We start from the raw sequence: 17902 nt of genomic DNA, 5'->3' as shown, positions 1-17902 counted from the left end.
AGCCACTCAGTTGTATCAAACTGCAACAAAGTTGAAGAAAAGGAGTTCTGTTGGTGTACATACACAGACTGCAGCAGTTCAAGATGGCAGCTCACCACCACCTTCTCAAGGGCATTTAGGGATGGGTAATAAATGTTGGCCTAACCAGTGATGCCCACATCCCATGAACAAATAAAAAAAAGGTCCGTATAGAGGGAGCTTTACTATGTGTCTAACCCGTTCTGTACCTGCCCTGGGTGGGTTTGATTGCACAGTGTAGGAGGGGCTTTATTCTGTATCTAACCTGTGTTATACCTGTCCTGGGGATGTTTGCTGGGACAGTGTAGAGAACCACAGACAAAAATTGAAAATATCTGAGAGCCCCCAGCACCCATGGAATTTTATTCCCACAGAAACTACTGGGCAGGTCGGAAGAAAAGGGTGAATAGAGCATCATATGCAGAGATATGGGAACGGCATTGCCTTCAAGTTTCCTTACGAGTCTCACACCATCCTGACATTCATTGCTGTTCCTTCATTGTCGCTGGGTCAAAATCATGAAATTCCCCACCGAACAGCCAGTGTCACCTGCATTTTTACCTCAACTGTCGCTGGTCCTCGCAGGGAGGGCTCACTCAGCACCGTGGCATTCTTCACTATGTAGGTCCCACTGAAAGTCGGTAATCCGGTGAGGAAATAATTGACATTCTGTAGGGGGGCTACGTTTAAAAAAAGATAATTCCAGTGAGCACACACCAGGGATCAAGTTAACTCCACATGCAACTATGAAAAAAAAGGTTGCTCCTTGCTCATGCATGTGAGAACCTCAATTATAATGCAGGTTATGGGTGAGAAGGGGCGAGAGAGAGGAGAGAGTGGGGGAGAAGAGACAAAATAAAGAGGGAAAGAATGAAAGTTGGGGTCCTTCATTGAATACTCACAGTAGGAGTGTTTTTCACAGATGAAATGCTGCTGGTTCTTACATGATGACCCTGTCCAGATGCCTTCACTCTTCAACTGCAGCTGAACACAGTCACCACTCAGCGAATTGGGAGATGCCCAATTCTGGTAGGAATCCGTACCCCTGCCGTCCACCCAGTGGTACGTCCCTGGAACACTGCTCCTGATTAGTCCGATCCAGGCCGTGCCAACCCTGTGGCACAGAAACCAAACTGAGCTCGGCACCAAGTGGAGAACAACTTCATGGATTACTACATCCACAGCACAGGATTAGCATCATTCTATCCCGGTTGGTACCTGGGATACAGAGTAAAGCTCCCTCTACACTGTCCCATCAAACACTCCCAGGACAGGTTAGATACAGAGTAAAGCTCCCTCTACACTGTCCCATCAAACACTCCCAGGACAGGTTAGATACAGAGTAAAGCTCCCTCTACACTGTCCCATCAAACACTCCCAGGACAGGTTAGATACAGAGTAAAGCTCCCTCTACACTGTCCCATCAAACACTCCCAGGACAGGTTAGATACAGAGTAAAGCTCCCTCTACATTGTCCCCATCAAACACTCCCAGGACAGGTACAGCACTGGGATTGGCTGGTCAATTTGGAGCACTTCCTGCCAGCAATCAGGGGGAGCAACTGCACCTGTGTTGCTGCAACTGCAACTGGAGAGGAGAGAGGAGACTGGAGTTACTGCAGAGAGGTGACTGTAGACAGCTGTATTTACTGTGGAACTGTTGCACTTTTTCAAGACTAAGAAGACCTGAGAGTCATTTTGGAGAGGTGGGTGTTGGAGCACCAGAGAACTGTTGGTTGTTTGGACTGTTGGGGGAGGGAGAAGGCACTGGAAGATCCAGGGGTGGGGCTGCCAAATTCTATAGGGAGCCCCTGTACTAGCTCTTGTGTTTATCTGCCATCCTGCACAAAAGGGGCTCCCTCCCCACCCCCAACTGTGTGGCTCGGGACGGCTGGATCTGCCCGGCTGAAGAAAATCCTTGTACAACAACAGAAAAGGGAGAGAACCGGGCGGCTCTAACCGACCCGGGCGAAGAACCCTCCCCTAACTGGAAGAGTGGAGTGTCGACTCTGCAGGAAGGTGCTCCAACCACCAATTGAAGTGTAACATCCTTGCAGCTGTTCTCTCTCTTCCATCACTCGGCCACCTATCCTCTCCTCTCCTTGTCCTTTTCAGCCCTATCCTCCTCTATTCCCATCCCCCCCTCCCCCATCATATTGCTTGTGTTTAAGAAAACTGTCGTGTGCTTTGTTTCTTGGGGGTGGGCGTAGCTCTGCGACCCCATGGCAAGCCCCTCTTCGCCGGTGGCGGGGCCTTCCCGTTCATATGCTGCTGCGGCTGCTGCAGCTGCACCTGTTGCCCCGTCACCGTTTGCTTTATTAACATCGAAGCATGGGGTCAAGAGCTACGTCCACCCGAACATGACTATCGAGGCATGCGTGAAAGCAATGGCCGAGGTTGTCGGCCCTTCGGCCATTGTTGCAGCCTCTAAAATGTACGGGAAGGCAGTGTTTTTCCTGAAGACCGAGCGGGCGGTGTCCCTGGCTCTGAGCAAGGGGCTCACCGTGGGCGGGACCTTTCTGCCAGTGGACCCCCTGGAGGCCACTGCGCAAAGGCTCATTCTATCCAATGTCCCGCCCTTCATTCCTGGTGAGCTCCTCCTTCCCCACCTGCACCATCTGGGGGAGGTAAAGACGGGGCTCACCCCAGTCCCACTCGGTCTTCGGGAGAACAGCCTCCGACACGTGTACTCCTTCCGCCGCCAGTTATTCATGCAGCTGGCGCGGGAGGAGGTGACAGAGGGCCACTTTAATGTAGAATTCCAGGGGACGGCCTACCGCGTCTTCTGGACTTTGGACGGGGTGCGGTGCCATGTCTGTAAGGGGGTGGGGCATGTTCGTAAGAACTGCCCCAACATCCCGGCTGCCAACTCCAACTCAGCGGCCCAGGGTGGCGACGCTGCACCTCCTCCCACCCCCCCACACCACCACCAGATACCATTCAGTCGGTACCGGAGGCTGTGGTTTTCACGGCCTCCGGCAGGGAGGTGGGTGACCATCCAAGTGGAAGGAAGGCGCGGAGGAGAAATAAACATCGAGAGGCGCATCCCCTGGACACCGTGACACTACCCGAGCCTGAGCTCAGCCCAAGGCCCGATCTCGGGAAGTCAACTTGCCCCAGGGCTGGGCTCAGGCCCAGGGTGAATAAAAAAAAGGAGAGTGTGGAGGTGGAGGCCTCTGATGATATGGAGGTCTCTGAGCCTCCGCACACAACTGGGAAAAAGAGGAGAAGGCACCCCTCCTCAGAGGTAACAAGGGGCCCTGAGGCGCAGGGCCCATCTGTTGGAGGGGAGCTGTCTCCTGTTTCGGGTCCCCAGGTTTCCCCTACCGCCACCAGCAAGGCTGCAAAGTCCGGGCAGGAGCACTCTATTCCTCAGGATGGAGGGGAGGGGAAGGCCACGGTACTTGAGGCCCCTCCTGAAGGAGTAAGTGGGGCCCTGCTTGTGGTGGGGGAGCCTGGGGACGCCGCCCATTCTGCCACTGCTACTGGGTCGGGTGCCCTGAATGAAGGGGAGGGCGAGGCCCCAGACGGTCGGGCCTCCCAGCCGGAGTCCACCACCAACCAGGAGACACCCGACCCAGTTATAACTGAGAATGCTGCCCCATCTGATGGGCCTGTGGGTGCTGGCGGAGCGGGAGATAGCCTCCTCCCTCCGCCTCCAGTCTCGGCTCCGGCTGGTTTCCCGGAGTCCGGAACTTCTGTCTCCCCTGGACCACTCATTGGCCTGGGGACGGAGGTGGAGGGGGGTCCTGAACCGCTGGTGCCTACAGGCTCCAGTTTCACAATAGAATCCAGAGAGGACTCCTCCGCCATCGATCCTGGGGGTGGGATCGAGACGGAGGCGGGACCAGCTGGCGCGGCCGGGACGTCCGCCCCACAGTGTGTGGTGGATGTGTCGGCCGCTGGCGGTGATGACGCGGAGGAGGATGGGGATTCGGTGCGGGGCACGGAGGATGATCTTGATTCCATCGCCAGTGAGGTGGTGGAGTCCCTCGTGCCTCCCACCGAATCTCCTCTCATCCCCACGGCGGAACTCCGGGATTTCCTCGCGGCTTGCAGGGGTTGCCGCAATAAAGTTCAGCTGGCCCTCGACCGTTGGTCGATTCTGGCGCTGATCATACAGTCCGTCCGTGCCGCCCTTAAGATAGCGGGCAAGCGCGCGGACGTGAAACTGGTTGAGAGGCGCCGTTTTAATGTGTTCCTCAATGGGTTGCTGGGGGAGTGGAGGGCCAGGTGCACTTCCACTCCCTCCTCACAGTGAGGTGTTTGTGACGGGTTTTAAGTACCTTTGACATGAAGATAACCATAGCCAGCCTCAACATCAACGGCAGCAGAGGGGCTCACCGCAGATTTCACAATCTCTCAGTCCCCAGGGAAGGGAGATACGCGGTGAGCTTTCTGCAGGAAACCCACACCGTTCCGGGAGACGAAGCCACCTGGCTCCTGGAGTGGCAGGGTGGGGTCTACATGAGTCACCTCACCCCTATTTCTAGTGGGGTGGCTATCTTGTTGGCCCCGACTTTTCAGCCGGAGATCCTGGGGGTCAAGGAGCTAGTGCCGGGCCGCTTGCTCCACCTCGCCGTTCGCCTGGGTAGCGTGCCGCTCCACTTTGTGAACGTGTACGCGCCCAGGCCCGGCGCGTTGCAAGCGCGCTTCTTTGAAGAAGTGTCCGCTCTCTTGAGCTCCATCGATAGCGGCGAGTGCATCATCCTCGGGGGGGATTTTAACTGCACCCTCGAGGTGGGGGATCGCTCCGGTCCCCAGCGCGGCCAAGCGTCGGTGGAGAAGTTGAGGGGACTGATCAGCTCCCTTAACTTGGTGGATGTCTGGCGGAATCTCCATCCCGACTCCAGCGCCTTCACGTGGAGGTCTGGAGGAGGGGGGTTGCGAATCGACCGCCTCTACATTTCGCAGGCGTACGTCTCCCGCGTTTCGGCGGCCTCCATGCGGCTGGTGCCGTGCTCGGACCACCGCCTGGTGTGGGCGGAGTTTACTCCGCTCCGCACGCGGGCGGGGTCCGCGTAATGGCACTTTAACAACCGGCTGCTGGAGGACGTGCGATTTCGGGACTCGTTCTGTCGATTCTGGGCCGACTGGAGAAGGAAGCAGGGAGGCTTCCCCTCCTTGAGGCTATGGTGGGATGTGGGCAAGCCTCACATCCGCGTCTTCTGTCAGGAGTACGCGAAGGGGTCAGCCGAGATCGGGCGCCTTGAGAGGGAGGTGCTCGACTTGGAGTCCCGCCTCGGTCATGCCGTCGCGGACCCGGCCCTGTGGCAGGCGTACAAAGAGAAAAAGGGCGCGCTGAGAGACCTGCAGCTCATAGGGTCCCGAGGCGCGTACGTGAGGTCGCGGATCCAGATCCTGGAAGATTTGGACCGCGCTTCACCCTTCTTCTACTCGCTGGAAAAATGGCGGGGGGTCCATAAGCAGCTCGTTGAGCTGCTGGCCGACGACGGATCCTCTATCACGGATCCGGAGGGAATGGGCCTCCTGGTCCGGACTTATTACAGTGCGTTGTTCTTTCCGGATCCGTCCAGCGGGGATGCGCGCAGAGTTTTGTGGGAGGACCTGCCGCAGGTCAGCCCGGAGGGCGCCGAAGGATTGGAGGCTCCGCTCACGTTGGCGGAGCTGACTGGCGCCCTCCACCAGCTCTCGAGGGGAAAATCCCCAGGGCTGGATGGGTTGACCGTGGAGTTCCTCAGGGCATTCTGGGACGTCCTGGGGGACGATTACGCGTGGGTCCTGGGGGAAAGCCTGGCGACCGGAGAGATGCCCCTCTCGTGGCGCAGGGCGGTCATCGTCCTGCTGCCGAAGAGGGGCGATCTCCGCCTGCTTAAAAACTGGCGTCCGGTCTCCCTCCTCAGCACGGATTATAAGATCTTTGCCCGGGCTATGTCTACCCGCCTGGGCTCCGTGCTGGCCCACATGATCCACCCCGACCAGTCCTACACGGTCCCGGGCCGGTCCATCCAGGACAACATCCACCTGGTCCGGGACCTGATCCATCTTTCCCAGAGGACTGGTCAGTCGGTCGCCTTTCTCTCCCTCGATCAGGAGAAGGCGTTCGACAGGGTGGATCACGATTACCTTTTCGGGACTCTGCGCGCTTTCGGACTAGGGCCGCATTTTGTGGCCCGGGTCCGACTTTTATACGCCGCCGCAGAGTGTCTAGTCAAAGTTAACGGGTCCTTGATGGCGCCCCTTCGATTTGGGAGAGGAGTGCGTCAGGGGTGCCCCATGTCCGGCCAATTGTATACCATCTGCGTGGAGCCCTTCCTGTGCCTGCTTCGCAGGAGGTTGACGGGATTGGCTCTGCGCGAGCCGGCCATGCGGGTCGTCCTCTCGGCTTACGCCGACGACGTGCTCCTCGCCATCACAGATCCCGTTGACTTGCGGAGGATGCGCGACTGCCAGCAGACCTTTACTGCCGTGTCCTCCGCGAGGATCAATTGGGAGAAATGTTCCAGACTCCTGGTTGGTCAGTGGCGGGTGGACTCCCTGCCGGAGGAGATGACACCTTTTGCATGGAGCACCACGCACCTCCTCTATCTGGGAGTCCACCTTAGCTCCGCTGAGGAAGCCTGGCCGGCAAACTGGCAGGAGTTGGAGGCGAAAGTCACCGCTCGGCTGGGGCGCTGGACAGGACTGCTCCGAGTGCTTTCCTACAGGGGCCGAGCGTTGGTCATAAACCAACTGGTGGCCTCCATGCTGTGGTACCGGTTGGTCACTTTGGCCCCGCCCCCTGTATTTGCCACCAAGATCCAGAAGAAACTCGTCGATTTCTTCTGGGGCAAGAGGAAACACTGGGTCTCTGCCGCGGTCCTGAGTCTCCCGATCGAGGAGGGCGGTCAGTCGCTGGTGTGCGTCCGCACCCAGGCTGCGACTCTCCGCCTTCGGACCCTGCAGAGATACCTGTACGTCGAGCGTCCTCCCAGATGGTGTGCGCTGGCGACGTATTTTTTCCGCCAGTGTCACTGCCTTCAAGACGACACGCAGCTCCCGGTGGAGTCCGTTAGCCGCGCCTCTCTGAGGGAGTTGCCTGTCTTTTACCGGGATCTTTTCCGAGTCTGGAACATGGTCGCCTCCAGTCAGGGCGCTCCCCCGCCGGCGGAGGAGAGCGCCTCGGCTGTCCGGGCGGCCGACTCCGGGGACGGTCCGGCGGGCGGAGGAGTAGCCGAAACCCCCGGGACGCCCCTCACTGCGGGTGGCGAGGGGGCTCGGGAGTGCGGAGCGATCCCGGCCGAGCTGACCCCCGCTCGGCCGGAACTGCTCATCGGACCCAGGCCCCGAAACCCTCCTCGGGAGCCGGTCCCGCACAACCCGAGCCGCCTCTCGGAAATGCCCTCCGTGCCATTCCAATCGGCGCGGAGGGGTTTCCTGTACGGGCTGCTCCTGCACACTCTCCACTTCCTCGCCCTCGTCAGCCGGCCGGACACGCCCTGGCGATCCGCGTTGCCATCTGGCGGCGAGGGGAAACCCCGATGGAGGTCTCTCTACGCAGGAGTCTTCCCCCTTTACATCGGGGACCTGGGGTGGAGGGTGCTGCACAGAGCAGTCCCGTGCAATAGGCTTTTAAGTAGGTTCACGGACTCCCAGGCCAGCTGTACTTTCTGCGGCCTGGACGAGTCCGTGTTCCACATTTATATGGAGTGTGCGAGGTTGCAGCCCCTATTTGAGTATCTGAAGGGGCTGCTCCTCAAATTCTGGCTGCACTTCAGTCCCACGCTCCTGATCTTTGGGCACCCGGTGCGGAGGGGCTTGGGCCGGGAGGAGGATCTCCTCGGCGGTCTGCTCCTGGGCCTGGCCAAGGTGGCAATTCACAGGTCCAGGCTGCGGGCCGTCGGGGGGTCTGTCCTCCCCGATTGCCTGCCCCTCTTCCGCGGTTACGTTCGCGCCCGGGTGTCCCTGGAAAAGGAGCATGCGGTGTCCGCCGGTACGCTTGAGGCCTTCCGCGACCGGTGGGCACCACAGGGCCTGGAGTGCATTGTCGACGCTGAGAATGGCATTTTAATTTGAGTTTTTTGTTTATTTATCTGGTTTTAATAAAGTTATTTAAAAAATATAAGTGTGTATATAAAGGGGGCCTGAGGAATAAAGGCCCAGAAAGAAAAAAAAACAAAAAAAAACAGGTTAGATACAGAATAAAGCTGCCGCTACACTGTCCCATCAAACACTCCCAGGGCAGGTACAGCACTGGGTTGGCTGCTACTTAATTGTCACTATGGATTGCTGATTGCAGCAACGAGAAGAAAAAAAGAAATGGGTTAGATACAGAGTAAAGCTCCCTCTACAGTATCCCATCAAACACTCACAGGACAGGTGCCTTAAACACTTTCAAGTGCTGATGAAGTCCATGAGCTTCTCACACTTATTTTTGGAGCGGAGGATGGGGAGACAGGGAGAGGATTTGTTTTTAATGGTTTGCAGTAGAGAAAAGAGGCTAGACACAATCTTTGCACTCCAGGATGATCCTTGAATAGTGAGCAGTATTAGCAGATGACAGCAGGACCTGACAGTGCCTTATGTGGTCCAGCCAAATCTGACAGCGAATGGCTGAAACCAGTTGTCCGTCATTTCCTTTCAAGACTGCTTTCCTTGGACCTAAGGGTGCGGAGATGAGGGCCATACCAGGGGGAACAGTCAGGGTGAGAGAGAGTAATGGTTTTATTGGGGACAAGGGCATTAAAGATGCAGGTGAGGATGCGGTTGAGAAAATCGGTAGCTGCAGGATTGTTGTGGCAAACAGAGAGCCAAAGGCTAGACAATTGGGATTTTGAAAGTGCAGTTGAAGTGAATTGGGGGGGGCTATTTTTTCTAGGAATTGATACGGAATGCGGTAGGGTTGGGGTGGAAGGGGGATGTGGGTGGAGTGTGATAGAAGGAAGTGATCAGTGATGGCCTTCTCTGTGATTGACACACTGGGACTAGCAAGACCACATGAGATGGTAAGGTCAAGGAGTGGCTGTGAATATGGGTTGGGGAGTTTACATGGAGGCAGAGATTTAGGAAGGATAAGAGGGCAGTGAAGTCAGAAGAGACAGAACATGGTGAGCTGAGATAGAGGTTGAAATTACCAATGATGAGAAGTCATTTGGTGCAGAGGCTGAGGGAGGAAAGCAGTGAAGATATCTTGGTACTGGGACACTGACAGGACAGTATTTAATACCCACCCCTTGTTGCCCTGAGGTCTATTTAAGAGTCAACCACATAGTGCGAATGGGAATCACGTGGAGGGACAGACCAGGTAGGAGTGTTTCAGCTGGACAGTAAAGAATCCATGGTGTAGGATGGTGCAGGTACCCTTCCTGAAGGACATTAGTGAATGAGTTGGGTTTTTAAGACAATCCGACAACTGTTAAAGATCAATTTTCTGGTGCCAGCCCACAGATAACCAGATTTATTGAATTCAGTTTGAGATGAACTCATGACCTTTGGGTTGCTAATCCAGTTTCATAACCACCACATTCTCAGCCATGGGGAGGTCAATATTTTAATTATACATTTGTTCCTCAGATGTAGGTGATGCTAGAAAGGCCAGCATTTATTGCCCATCTCTGGTTGACGAGAATATGACGATGGGCCTTCTTCTTAAATCCCTACAGGTCCTTTTGGTGATGGAGCTCCCACTGTGCTGTGAGGGAAGGAATTCCAAAATATTGGCCCGGCAACACTGAAGGAATGGAGGTACAATGCCCAAGTCAGGATGTTGTATGACTTGCATTAAAACTTGGAGGTGATGGGTGATCCCACAATATTGCTGCTCTTGTCCTTCTGAATGATAGAGGTCACAGGAGAGGCAGGTGCTGTCAAAATAACCTTGGCAAGTTGCTTCAGTGCATCCTTTAGAATGGTACACACTGCAGCCTTGTGAACCGGTGATAGAGGGAGTAAATATTCAGTCCAGTGGCGGGAACATTGATTAAGCAAGCAGCTCAGTCCTGGATGGGTTTAATCCAGTGGAGACAGAACCTGAAATTACCCATGCTGCACCCTTCACTGCAAAATGGATCAGTCTCCACATGGTGCTGGCTTAAAGGGGCTTCAGTGGGTGTCCTTCACTGCCTAAAACTGAATGCTCCAAGGGCCTTGTTTGCAAGCCTCCCTTCACCAACCTATTGTAGTCAACTGGCCTTGGTCACACTGTGCAATGCCACTATGACAACCATTGCTCAAACTTATTGGAAATCTTCTCCAAGGGATAGTTAATTGGCTGGTCCATGGGAGAGCTGTTTAATCCCCTTTCTGACGCAGAGCTGCATCTAATCAGCCAGCACTGGAGTTACTGGCGTGTTAAATTCCTCCAACTACTTGCTCAGTTTCTATGTCTGTAGCCCAGTTCAGGGGTTTAGTTAAAGACACAGATGCATCCAGTATCATACGAGGCTGATTATATCAAACCAAAAGCGATGGGCTGGGGATTGGGGAGAGAACAGCTCTTGAAATATAACAGAACATTTCAAGTGCAGGTCAGCGTACAAAATATTTTCTCATCACAGATGCCAACAGCTCTGGATATTCCCAGCATTTTCCATTTATATTTCCAGTCACAATCTTTCTCATCAAGTCTCTGGGAAGTATTTCACATTGTGAGTGAGACAGGAGCCCTGAAAACCATCCCCACAGTCTCTGGAGATTTTGGACAAAGAAAGGTTTGTGCCTGTAGTTAGTACAATGGTGTCCTTGGGTTTAATTGTGTTGGTGGGACAGACTTCTGTACAAACTTCATCCCCATCTGGTGGTGGTACCATCAGGGTGAGGTGAAATATCTAGTCTGAGACGTAGTATAAGCTGGACTGGGGAGTCAGGTGTGTGAATGGGGCGTAGGTAACCAGCTGCTTCCACCTCTACCAGTTCCTCACAAATTCACATTCATGATGCAACTCCACCTTTGTATAAACAGGAACATTTTGAGTAAATGAAATCACTGGTACTTTCCATCCTTTTCATTGCAAGTTCTAAAACTGGACTATGTTGGGAGCAGTTATTTACTTCAGGGCACCCATCAAGTGCAAAGCAGCCCACTTGATCAGCACCCCGCCACTGGACTCCGTGTCCGCCTCTTCACTGTTGCTGCATTATGGCTGCAGCATGTACGATCTACAAAATACACTGAAGTGACTCTACAAGGTACTTCACCAGGACTTCCCTCCCCTGCAACCTCTACCACTAAGCACAAGATAAGAAATGTTATTGGAACACCATCACCTCCAAGTTCCAATCCAAGTCACACAGCATCTTGATATGGACATATATCTTTGCTGCTTCATTGTTGCTGGGTCAATATCCTGAAATTCTCAGTCTTAGGGGACACCATCAACACATGGACTTTAGCAGTTCAAGGAGAAATCACACCAGCACCTTCTCAGGGAAGCCAGGGATGGACAATAAATGGCAGCTTGGATGGAGTTGCCCACATCCTAAGAACGAATATAAAAATGAGTGCTTTTACTCAGTAGAGGCTCTTAATGAACTTTCTGGGACTGAGCAGATGCCTGGCAAACATTCTCAACAATGGATAGCATACAACACAGGAGAATGAAATATGTGGGCGGAGTAAAAGGAGCTTTCCTTGTTAATATAACACTCAAACCACAAAACTCACGTTGAAAAGTAATGCAGGATGAAATCCTGAACATCTTCATTGTTGAGAACAAGCAAATCGGCACCGGGTACCTCTTGGCAGGCTTGGCGAGCATCATGCCATGACCTTTGTTCTTGGCCTACCCAATAGCAATGGTGATTTCCTGGATGGATTTGAGCATCCTGAGGACAAGTGGTGGTGTCACCTGGAAGAGGGACAGAGTAGAGATGGGAGAGCCCACAATTAATCCTCATTACTGTTTACCATCTGTGTTCTGGCAGTATACTCGATCGTTGAAGTGAACTGGGTTACTAGGCTAGGAGATAGATCAATAGAGAAGCAGTGGCAGACATTTAAGGGGACATTTCAGAATACTCAGAATAAGTATATTCCTACTATAAAGAAAAATTCTAAGGGGAAGACCCACCATCTGTGGTTAACTAAAGAAGTCAAAGAAAGGATCAAATTTAAGGAAAAAGCATATAATTGCGCAAAGGTGAGTGGCAGGTCAGATGATTGGTCAGAATATAAACAGCAGCGAATGACGAAAAGGTTAATCAGGAGAAAGAATTTAGAGTATGTGAGGAAGCTAGCTAGAAATGTAAAAATGGATGGCAAGAGTTTCTACAGGTATTTAAAAAGGAAAAGCGTAGGTAAAGTGAGTGTTGGTCCTCTAAAGAGTGAGAATGGGGAGTTAATAGTAGATAATAAGGAAATGGCGGATGAAATAAACAAACATTTTGCTTCTGTCTTCTCTGTAGAGGATACAAAAAACATTCCAGTAATAGCTGTAAATCAGGAAGTGGAAGGAAGAGAGGAACTTGGGAACTGGGTCCTGATGGGCTTCATCCTAGGGTCTTAAAAGAGGTGGCTAATGAGGTAGTAGATGCGTTCGTGTTAATTTTTCAAAACTCACTAGATTCTGGAAAGGTTCCATCAGACTGGAAAGTAGCAAATATAAGCCCTTTATTCAAGAAAGGGGGGGTGGGGGGGAGGCAGAAAACAGGTAACTATAGGCCAGTTAGCTTGACATCTGTCATGGGGAAGTTGTTACAATCAATCATTGAGGAGGCTATAGCTGGGCATTTAGAAAAACGCAAGTTAATTGGGAATAGTCAGCATAGTTTGTGAAAGGAAAATCATGTTTAACCAATTTATTGGAGTTCTTTGAAGGAGTAACATGTGCTGTAGATAAAGGGGAGCCCGTTGATGTACTGTACTTGGATTTCCAGAAGGCATTTAACAAGGTGCCACATAAAAGGTTATTGCACAAAGTAGGAGCTCATGGTGTCGGGGGTAACATATTAGCATGGGTACAAGATTGGCTGGTTGGCAGAAAACAGAGAATACATAAATGGGTCCTTTTCTAATTGGCAGGATGTGATGAGTGGAGTCCCACAGGGGTCTGTGCTGGGCCCTCAACTTTTTATCATTTATGTCAATGACTTAGATGAGGGGAGCAATGGCATGGTAACTAAATTTGCAGATGACACAAAGATAGGTAGGAAAGTATGTTGTGAAGAGGACATAAGGAGGTTGCAGACCAATATAGATAGGTTGAGTGAGTGGCCAGAAACCTGGCAGATGGAGTATAATGTGGGAAAATGTGAAGTTGTTCACTTTGGCAGGAAGAATAAAAAGCAGAGTATTACTTAAATGGAAAATGGCTGCAAAATTCCGAAGTGCGGAGGGATCTAGGTGTTCTAGTGCATGAGTCACAAAAAGTTAATATGCAGGTACAGCAAGTAATAAAGAAGGCTAATGGAATGCTATCCTTTATTACATCCGTATGTTCACATGAATCTCACTGGTAGTTCCATCATAAGATAAGATGACTTGGCTTTAGTGGGAACTATATGTTACAACACATTAGGAATCCACAGCCACCATTAAGCCTCTGATTCCTCCCTGTAACTGTCAATGGAAAAGTGCTGAGGTGGGTTTGTGGCATGTTCTTACGTCTTCATTAAATGACAACTGCAGGCTTTATATTTGGATTCAACACAAACACTATTTATTGCCTTGCTTATCTACATTCACATGATTTCAAGTACAGGTCTTTTCCTTGCTGGAGCATGTCTACTTTCTGTAAAGCCATATAGGAATGAGTCTCTCAAAATGGTGTCTCCTCCTTATATATGCCTGATAATGTCATCAATTGCCTGATCTCTTAAAGGTACGGTTTCTTAAAGGTGAAGTCACCACTGCACTATATTACATGGTGGCCAACAGGTTGGACTGGAACCGAGGATCAAAGACCCAGATAATAGAAGCAAAATACTGCAGATGCTGGAAATCTGAAATAAAAACAAAAATTGCTGGAAATACTCAGCAGGTCTGGCAGCATCCGTGGAGAGAGAAGCAGAGTTAACGTTTCAGATCAGTGACCTTTCATCAGAGCTGATCAAAGACCCAGCCTGGCTGAATGACTGCAGAGCAGGAGAAAGTCCCTTAAGATAAAGAAAGAAAAACTTATTTTTACATGCTGTCTTATTACATCTTTGGAAAAATGTTTCATGTTCAATGAATTTTTGGGAGTGCAGTCACAGTGGTTATGCAGCTAAATATGGAAAATAAATTGCATCAAGCTAGATCCCATATCATGATAAAAGAGAAGTTAATTGTTTTTGCAATGTTGGCTGAGGGAAGACTGTTAGCTATAGAAACAGGAGAACTCCCTCTCCGTCTTCAAATAGTACCATTGGATCTTTAACATTCACTGCAGGAACAGGCAAATAGGGCCTAAGTTTAATATCGCATCCAGACAACAGCACCTCCAACAGTGCAGCACTCCCTCAGTACTGCATTGAAGCATCAGCCTAGATCATGTGCTCAAATCTCTGGAGTGGAGCTTGAATCCACAACCTTCTCACTCAGAGGTCAGAGTGTTACCAACAGCTAAGTGTACACAGCTCAGAATTAATGAACATCAATGGCAAACAGATTTCCCAGAGGAGTGGAGAGATCAGAGGGAAGGAGAGGGCTGCAGCTGGTGAAAACTACTGCACTGACAGGAGGAGGTATCAGGGAGGAAGATAAATAAAGGGGGATGACGTTGAAGACTGAAGAAGAGGAGGAAACTATTGTACATAAACCGTATGAAGTAAAAAGGGTGAAACGTGGGAGTGGTTAGTTCAGCAGAAATGACTGAACCCAAAGATCAATTCAAAATTCACAGACAACCATATTACCAAGTGTTACATTCTGGTCATTCTCTATAAATCAAATTTAAGAATAAGGACACCAAGCAGTTCTGATGTTGAACACTCATAACACTCTTCCCCATCGGTCCCAGCACTCTTCTCCTCAGTCCCTGGCACTCCTTTCCCCCAGGGTCCCCGGCACTCCTTTCCCCCAGGGTCCCCGGCACACCTTCCCCCAGGGTCTCCAGCATGTATTCCCACCACATACCATGCCCCCTTTCAGGTCCCCTGCACTCTGCCTCACCAAACACCCCCGCCCCCACACTGAAATCTGGTCCCTGGACATTGTCACAGTGACTACTCTCAATGTCACAAACAATACAAAGCCCAGCACCTTCTCTGGAGGGTCCATTACGATTGCAAATGAAAATTAACCACACAAACTTCTGCAAGTGGGATCTATATCATCAGGACTGAGCAATTATGGGGAGAGAGGGAGTCCGGCTGAAAGCACATCAGGGGCAGTGAGGGAAAACAGAGAAAAGCAGAGAGAAGCCCTGGTCTGGAGGTGGGCTGGCGGGGGGTGGGGGGAAATGGTAAGGGGCACCATTCACAGCCTTTCCCGGGCCCCCTATCATTTTGTCCGGGGCGAGCAAGACCGAGAACAGCCTTCCGGCCCAGTTCCATTGAGGCCCACACTTAAGGGCCTCTTCCCACCTCCACTTCAACACATATATGCCATGTGGAGACGTCACCAGGTAAAAGCCAGCGTCCTCATCGGCACAATTCAATGGGCGTCTTGGGATTAGGTTGATGGCAGACGGCACTCATGTGCTCTCGGCTTCACATCCATTAAAAGCTAGCGGCAACAAGGTGAGGCTTCAATGTCACAATGGTAAGGCAGACATGAACACTGCTGCATAGGGGAAGGGAGTGGAGTGTGGAGGCCATATTCGAACTGTATTGCTGTGCACTCTGCAAGGGAGCTTAGGGTCTTGGACAGGGGGTTTGGGGAGTCAGTTGCTGTGCACGGGTGGTGCTTGGGTTTCGATGGCTGTATTGGATGACCAAACTGTTGTGTGAGATGCTTGGTCGCCCATACCGCTGGATGAGAGGGTCGATTATCAGCAAGGCTGGGCACTGAGGGCCATTAGGGAGTCGGCAGTCAAAAGTTTCAAAAGTTCAGTTGCCAAGGCAGAGTTATCTCTGCATCAACATCGCTGTGTAGGCCCACTAGTCAGCTGGCATGGATCTCGTACACCCTGACTTTCTGGACCCTCCTGGCATAATGTGGCACTTCTGATGGAGGGAGGGCCAAGAGGCAGCTGCCCCTGCCCGTGAAGCTCCACGACGAGAGCAACAGCAGCCGGCAATGCCAAGAAGAGCCTACTTGCACCAAAGAGTGTACCGGATTCGAATCAGCCTCCTCCACATGTCTGAGCAGCATTGTCAATAAAGACTGCAGCTCTCCAGGGAGGCCGTCACGAACATATGTGCCCTGGTGCAGGACGAGTCGTGACCTGTAGATTTGGGGTCACCCTATGCTGGTGGCCAAAATGTTCACAGAGGCACTGAACTTTTACACGTCTGGATCTTTTCTAGGATACACCAGGGACATGTGTAGGGTCTCAGATGGAGCAGCCCACTGCTGCATCAAGGAGGTGACCAATGCTCTGTTCAAGAGGGCAGGGGACTATGTGCGCTACCAGACTGACCCTGACAGTCAGGCCAAGAGGGCCATTGGATTTGGGGGGCATCACTGGATTTCCACGGGTGTAAGGTGTGATAGATTGCACGCATATGGCCATCAAGGCTCCCATGGACCATTCAGCCACCTTCATCAATACAAAGGGCTTGAATTCAATTAATGTTCAACTAGTCTGTGACCACCGAAACTGTTTCCTACAGGAGTGTGCCCGCTTCCCGGGAAGCAGCCACGATGCCTACATACTTCGACAGTCCCAGGTGCCACAGCTTTTCAGGCCCCAGCTCGCCTACAGGGATAGATTCTCAGGCACAATGGCTACCCATTGAAGACATGAGAGGAAACCTTACATTGCAGCAGAGGTGAGGTACAACACTTGCCACGGCTCCACCTGAGTGACCATCGAGCAGGCCATTGGGCTGCTGAAGATGAGATTCAGTTGCCTGGATTGATCTGGTGGAGCCCAGCAGTACGTCCCAGCAAGGGTATTGCATATCGTGATGGTCTGCTGTGCTTTGCACAATCTAGCACTGTAGAGGGAGGAGGCCTTCCATAACGATGAGATCCCTCAGCATCACTCCTCCACCGATGAGGAGGATGTGGAGGAGCGAAAGGAGCAAGCAGCACTGGATGGTGAAGCCATTGCACTGGAGGCCAGGCAGATTGAGCGACGTGCAAGGAGGCAAGACACAACCTCATAATCACCTGCTTCCAGCCTCCCTGATGTTCACTTACAGAGAAACCAATAAAGTCTCACCTCAATGCATGTAGTCTGTCACCTCCTTCCCTATGTTTGCTGACTTGTGCCCGGCTGCAAACTGCGCTATTGCCCATGGGAGATCATAGTTAATGACAGATGTCGTTACATTGGCATTGCACTAAGGGGAAGGGTGAAGTCAACAGCTGACAATTAAGACATAACGGAATAATGACTTTTACACAATGATTGTTAATGACTTGAACAAAAGAACTTTATAGTAATCATTACATGTCAGATTTCAGACAGCTGTGAATCCCCAAGTGTAGCTAGGTTTTTTTTTAAATACATTTACGAGTGCTGCCATGCACTAGCAACTGGGCTGGAGGCAGGCTGCTGATCAGGCTACCCCTTGGCCTGGGATGACTTTGGCGGGTGTCCTCTGGCTGCCTGAGGCCTGGAGAGTCCCGGCTGCCTGAATATTTCCTGGACTGGTGCAGGAATCTCCTCAGGTATCGCAGCTGCTGGAGTTGGGCTCACTGGTGGAGGGGCTGAGGAGCTGCTGTCCACACTCAGAGTGCCTGAGGGGAGCCCCCAGCTGTGGAGGTCAGCCTCTCCTCCTCCCTTTGAAGGCTCACTTGACCCTTCCTGCTGACCAGAGAAGGGAAAAGACTCCAGGTGCCTTGCCCTTGTCTCACCTTGCCACTGCTGCACCGAGCTCATGGCCAAGGCGATGGTGTGCAGGTCTGCACACATCTG

General features: G+C 51.9%; 1 protein-coding gene across 1 annotated transcript in view; it reads right to left on the bottom strand.

The window, feature by feature from the left end:
* The window catches only part of pkd1b (polycystic kidney disease 1b), a 208320-nt gene extending 196468 nt beyond the window's left edge, over positions 1–11852 (bottom strand). The window contains exons 1-3 of the mRNA XM_068058630.1: positions 11620–11852; positions 921–1132; positions 580–698 (exon numbers count right to left, since the gene is read on the bottom strand). Of these exons, the coding sequence (XP_067914731.1) occupies positions 580–698; positions 921–1132; positions 11620–11852 (564 nt within the window). The remainder of the gene's footprint in view (positions 1–579; positions 699–920; positions 1133–11619) is intronic.
* Positions 11853–17902: the final 6050 nt, after the last annotated feature.

This window comes from Heterodontus francisci, chromosome 26 (genome assembly GCF_036365525.1).
Source record: "Heterodontus francisci isolate sHetFra1 chromosome 26, sHetFra1.hap1, whole genome shotgun sequence".
Taxonomy (NCBI): Eukaryota; Metazoa; Chordata; class Chondrichthyes; order Heterodontiformes; family Heterodontidae; genus Heterodontus; species Heterodontus francisci.
This window is presented reverse-complemented; position numbering and strand designations above follow the sequence as displayed.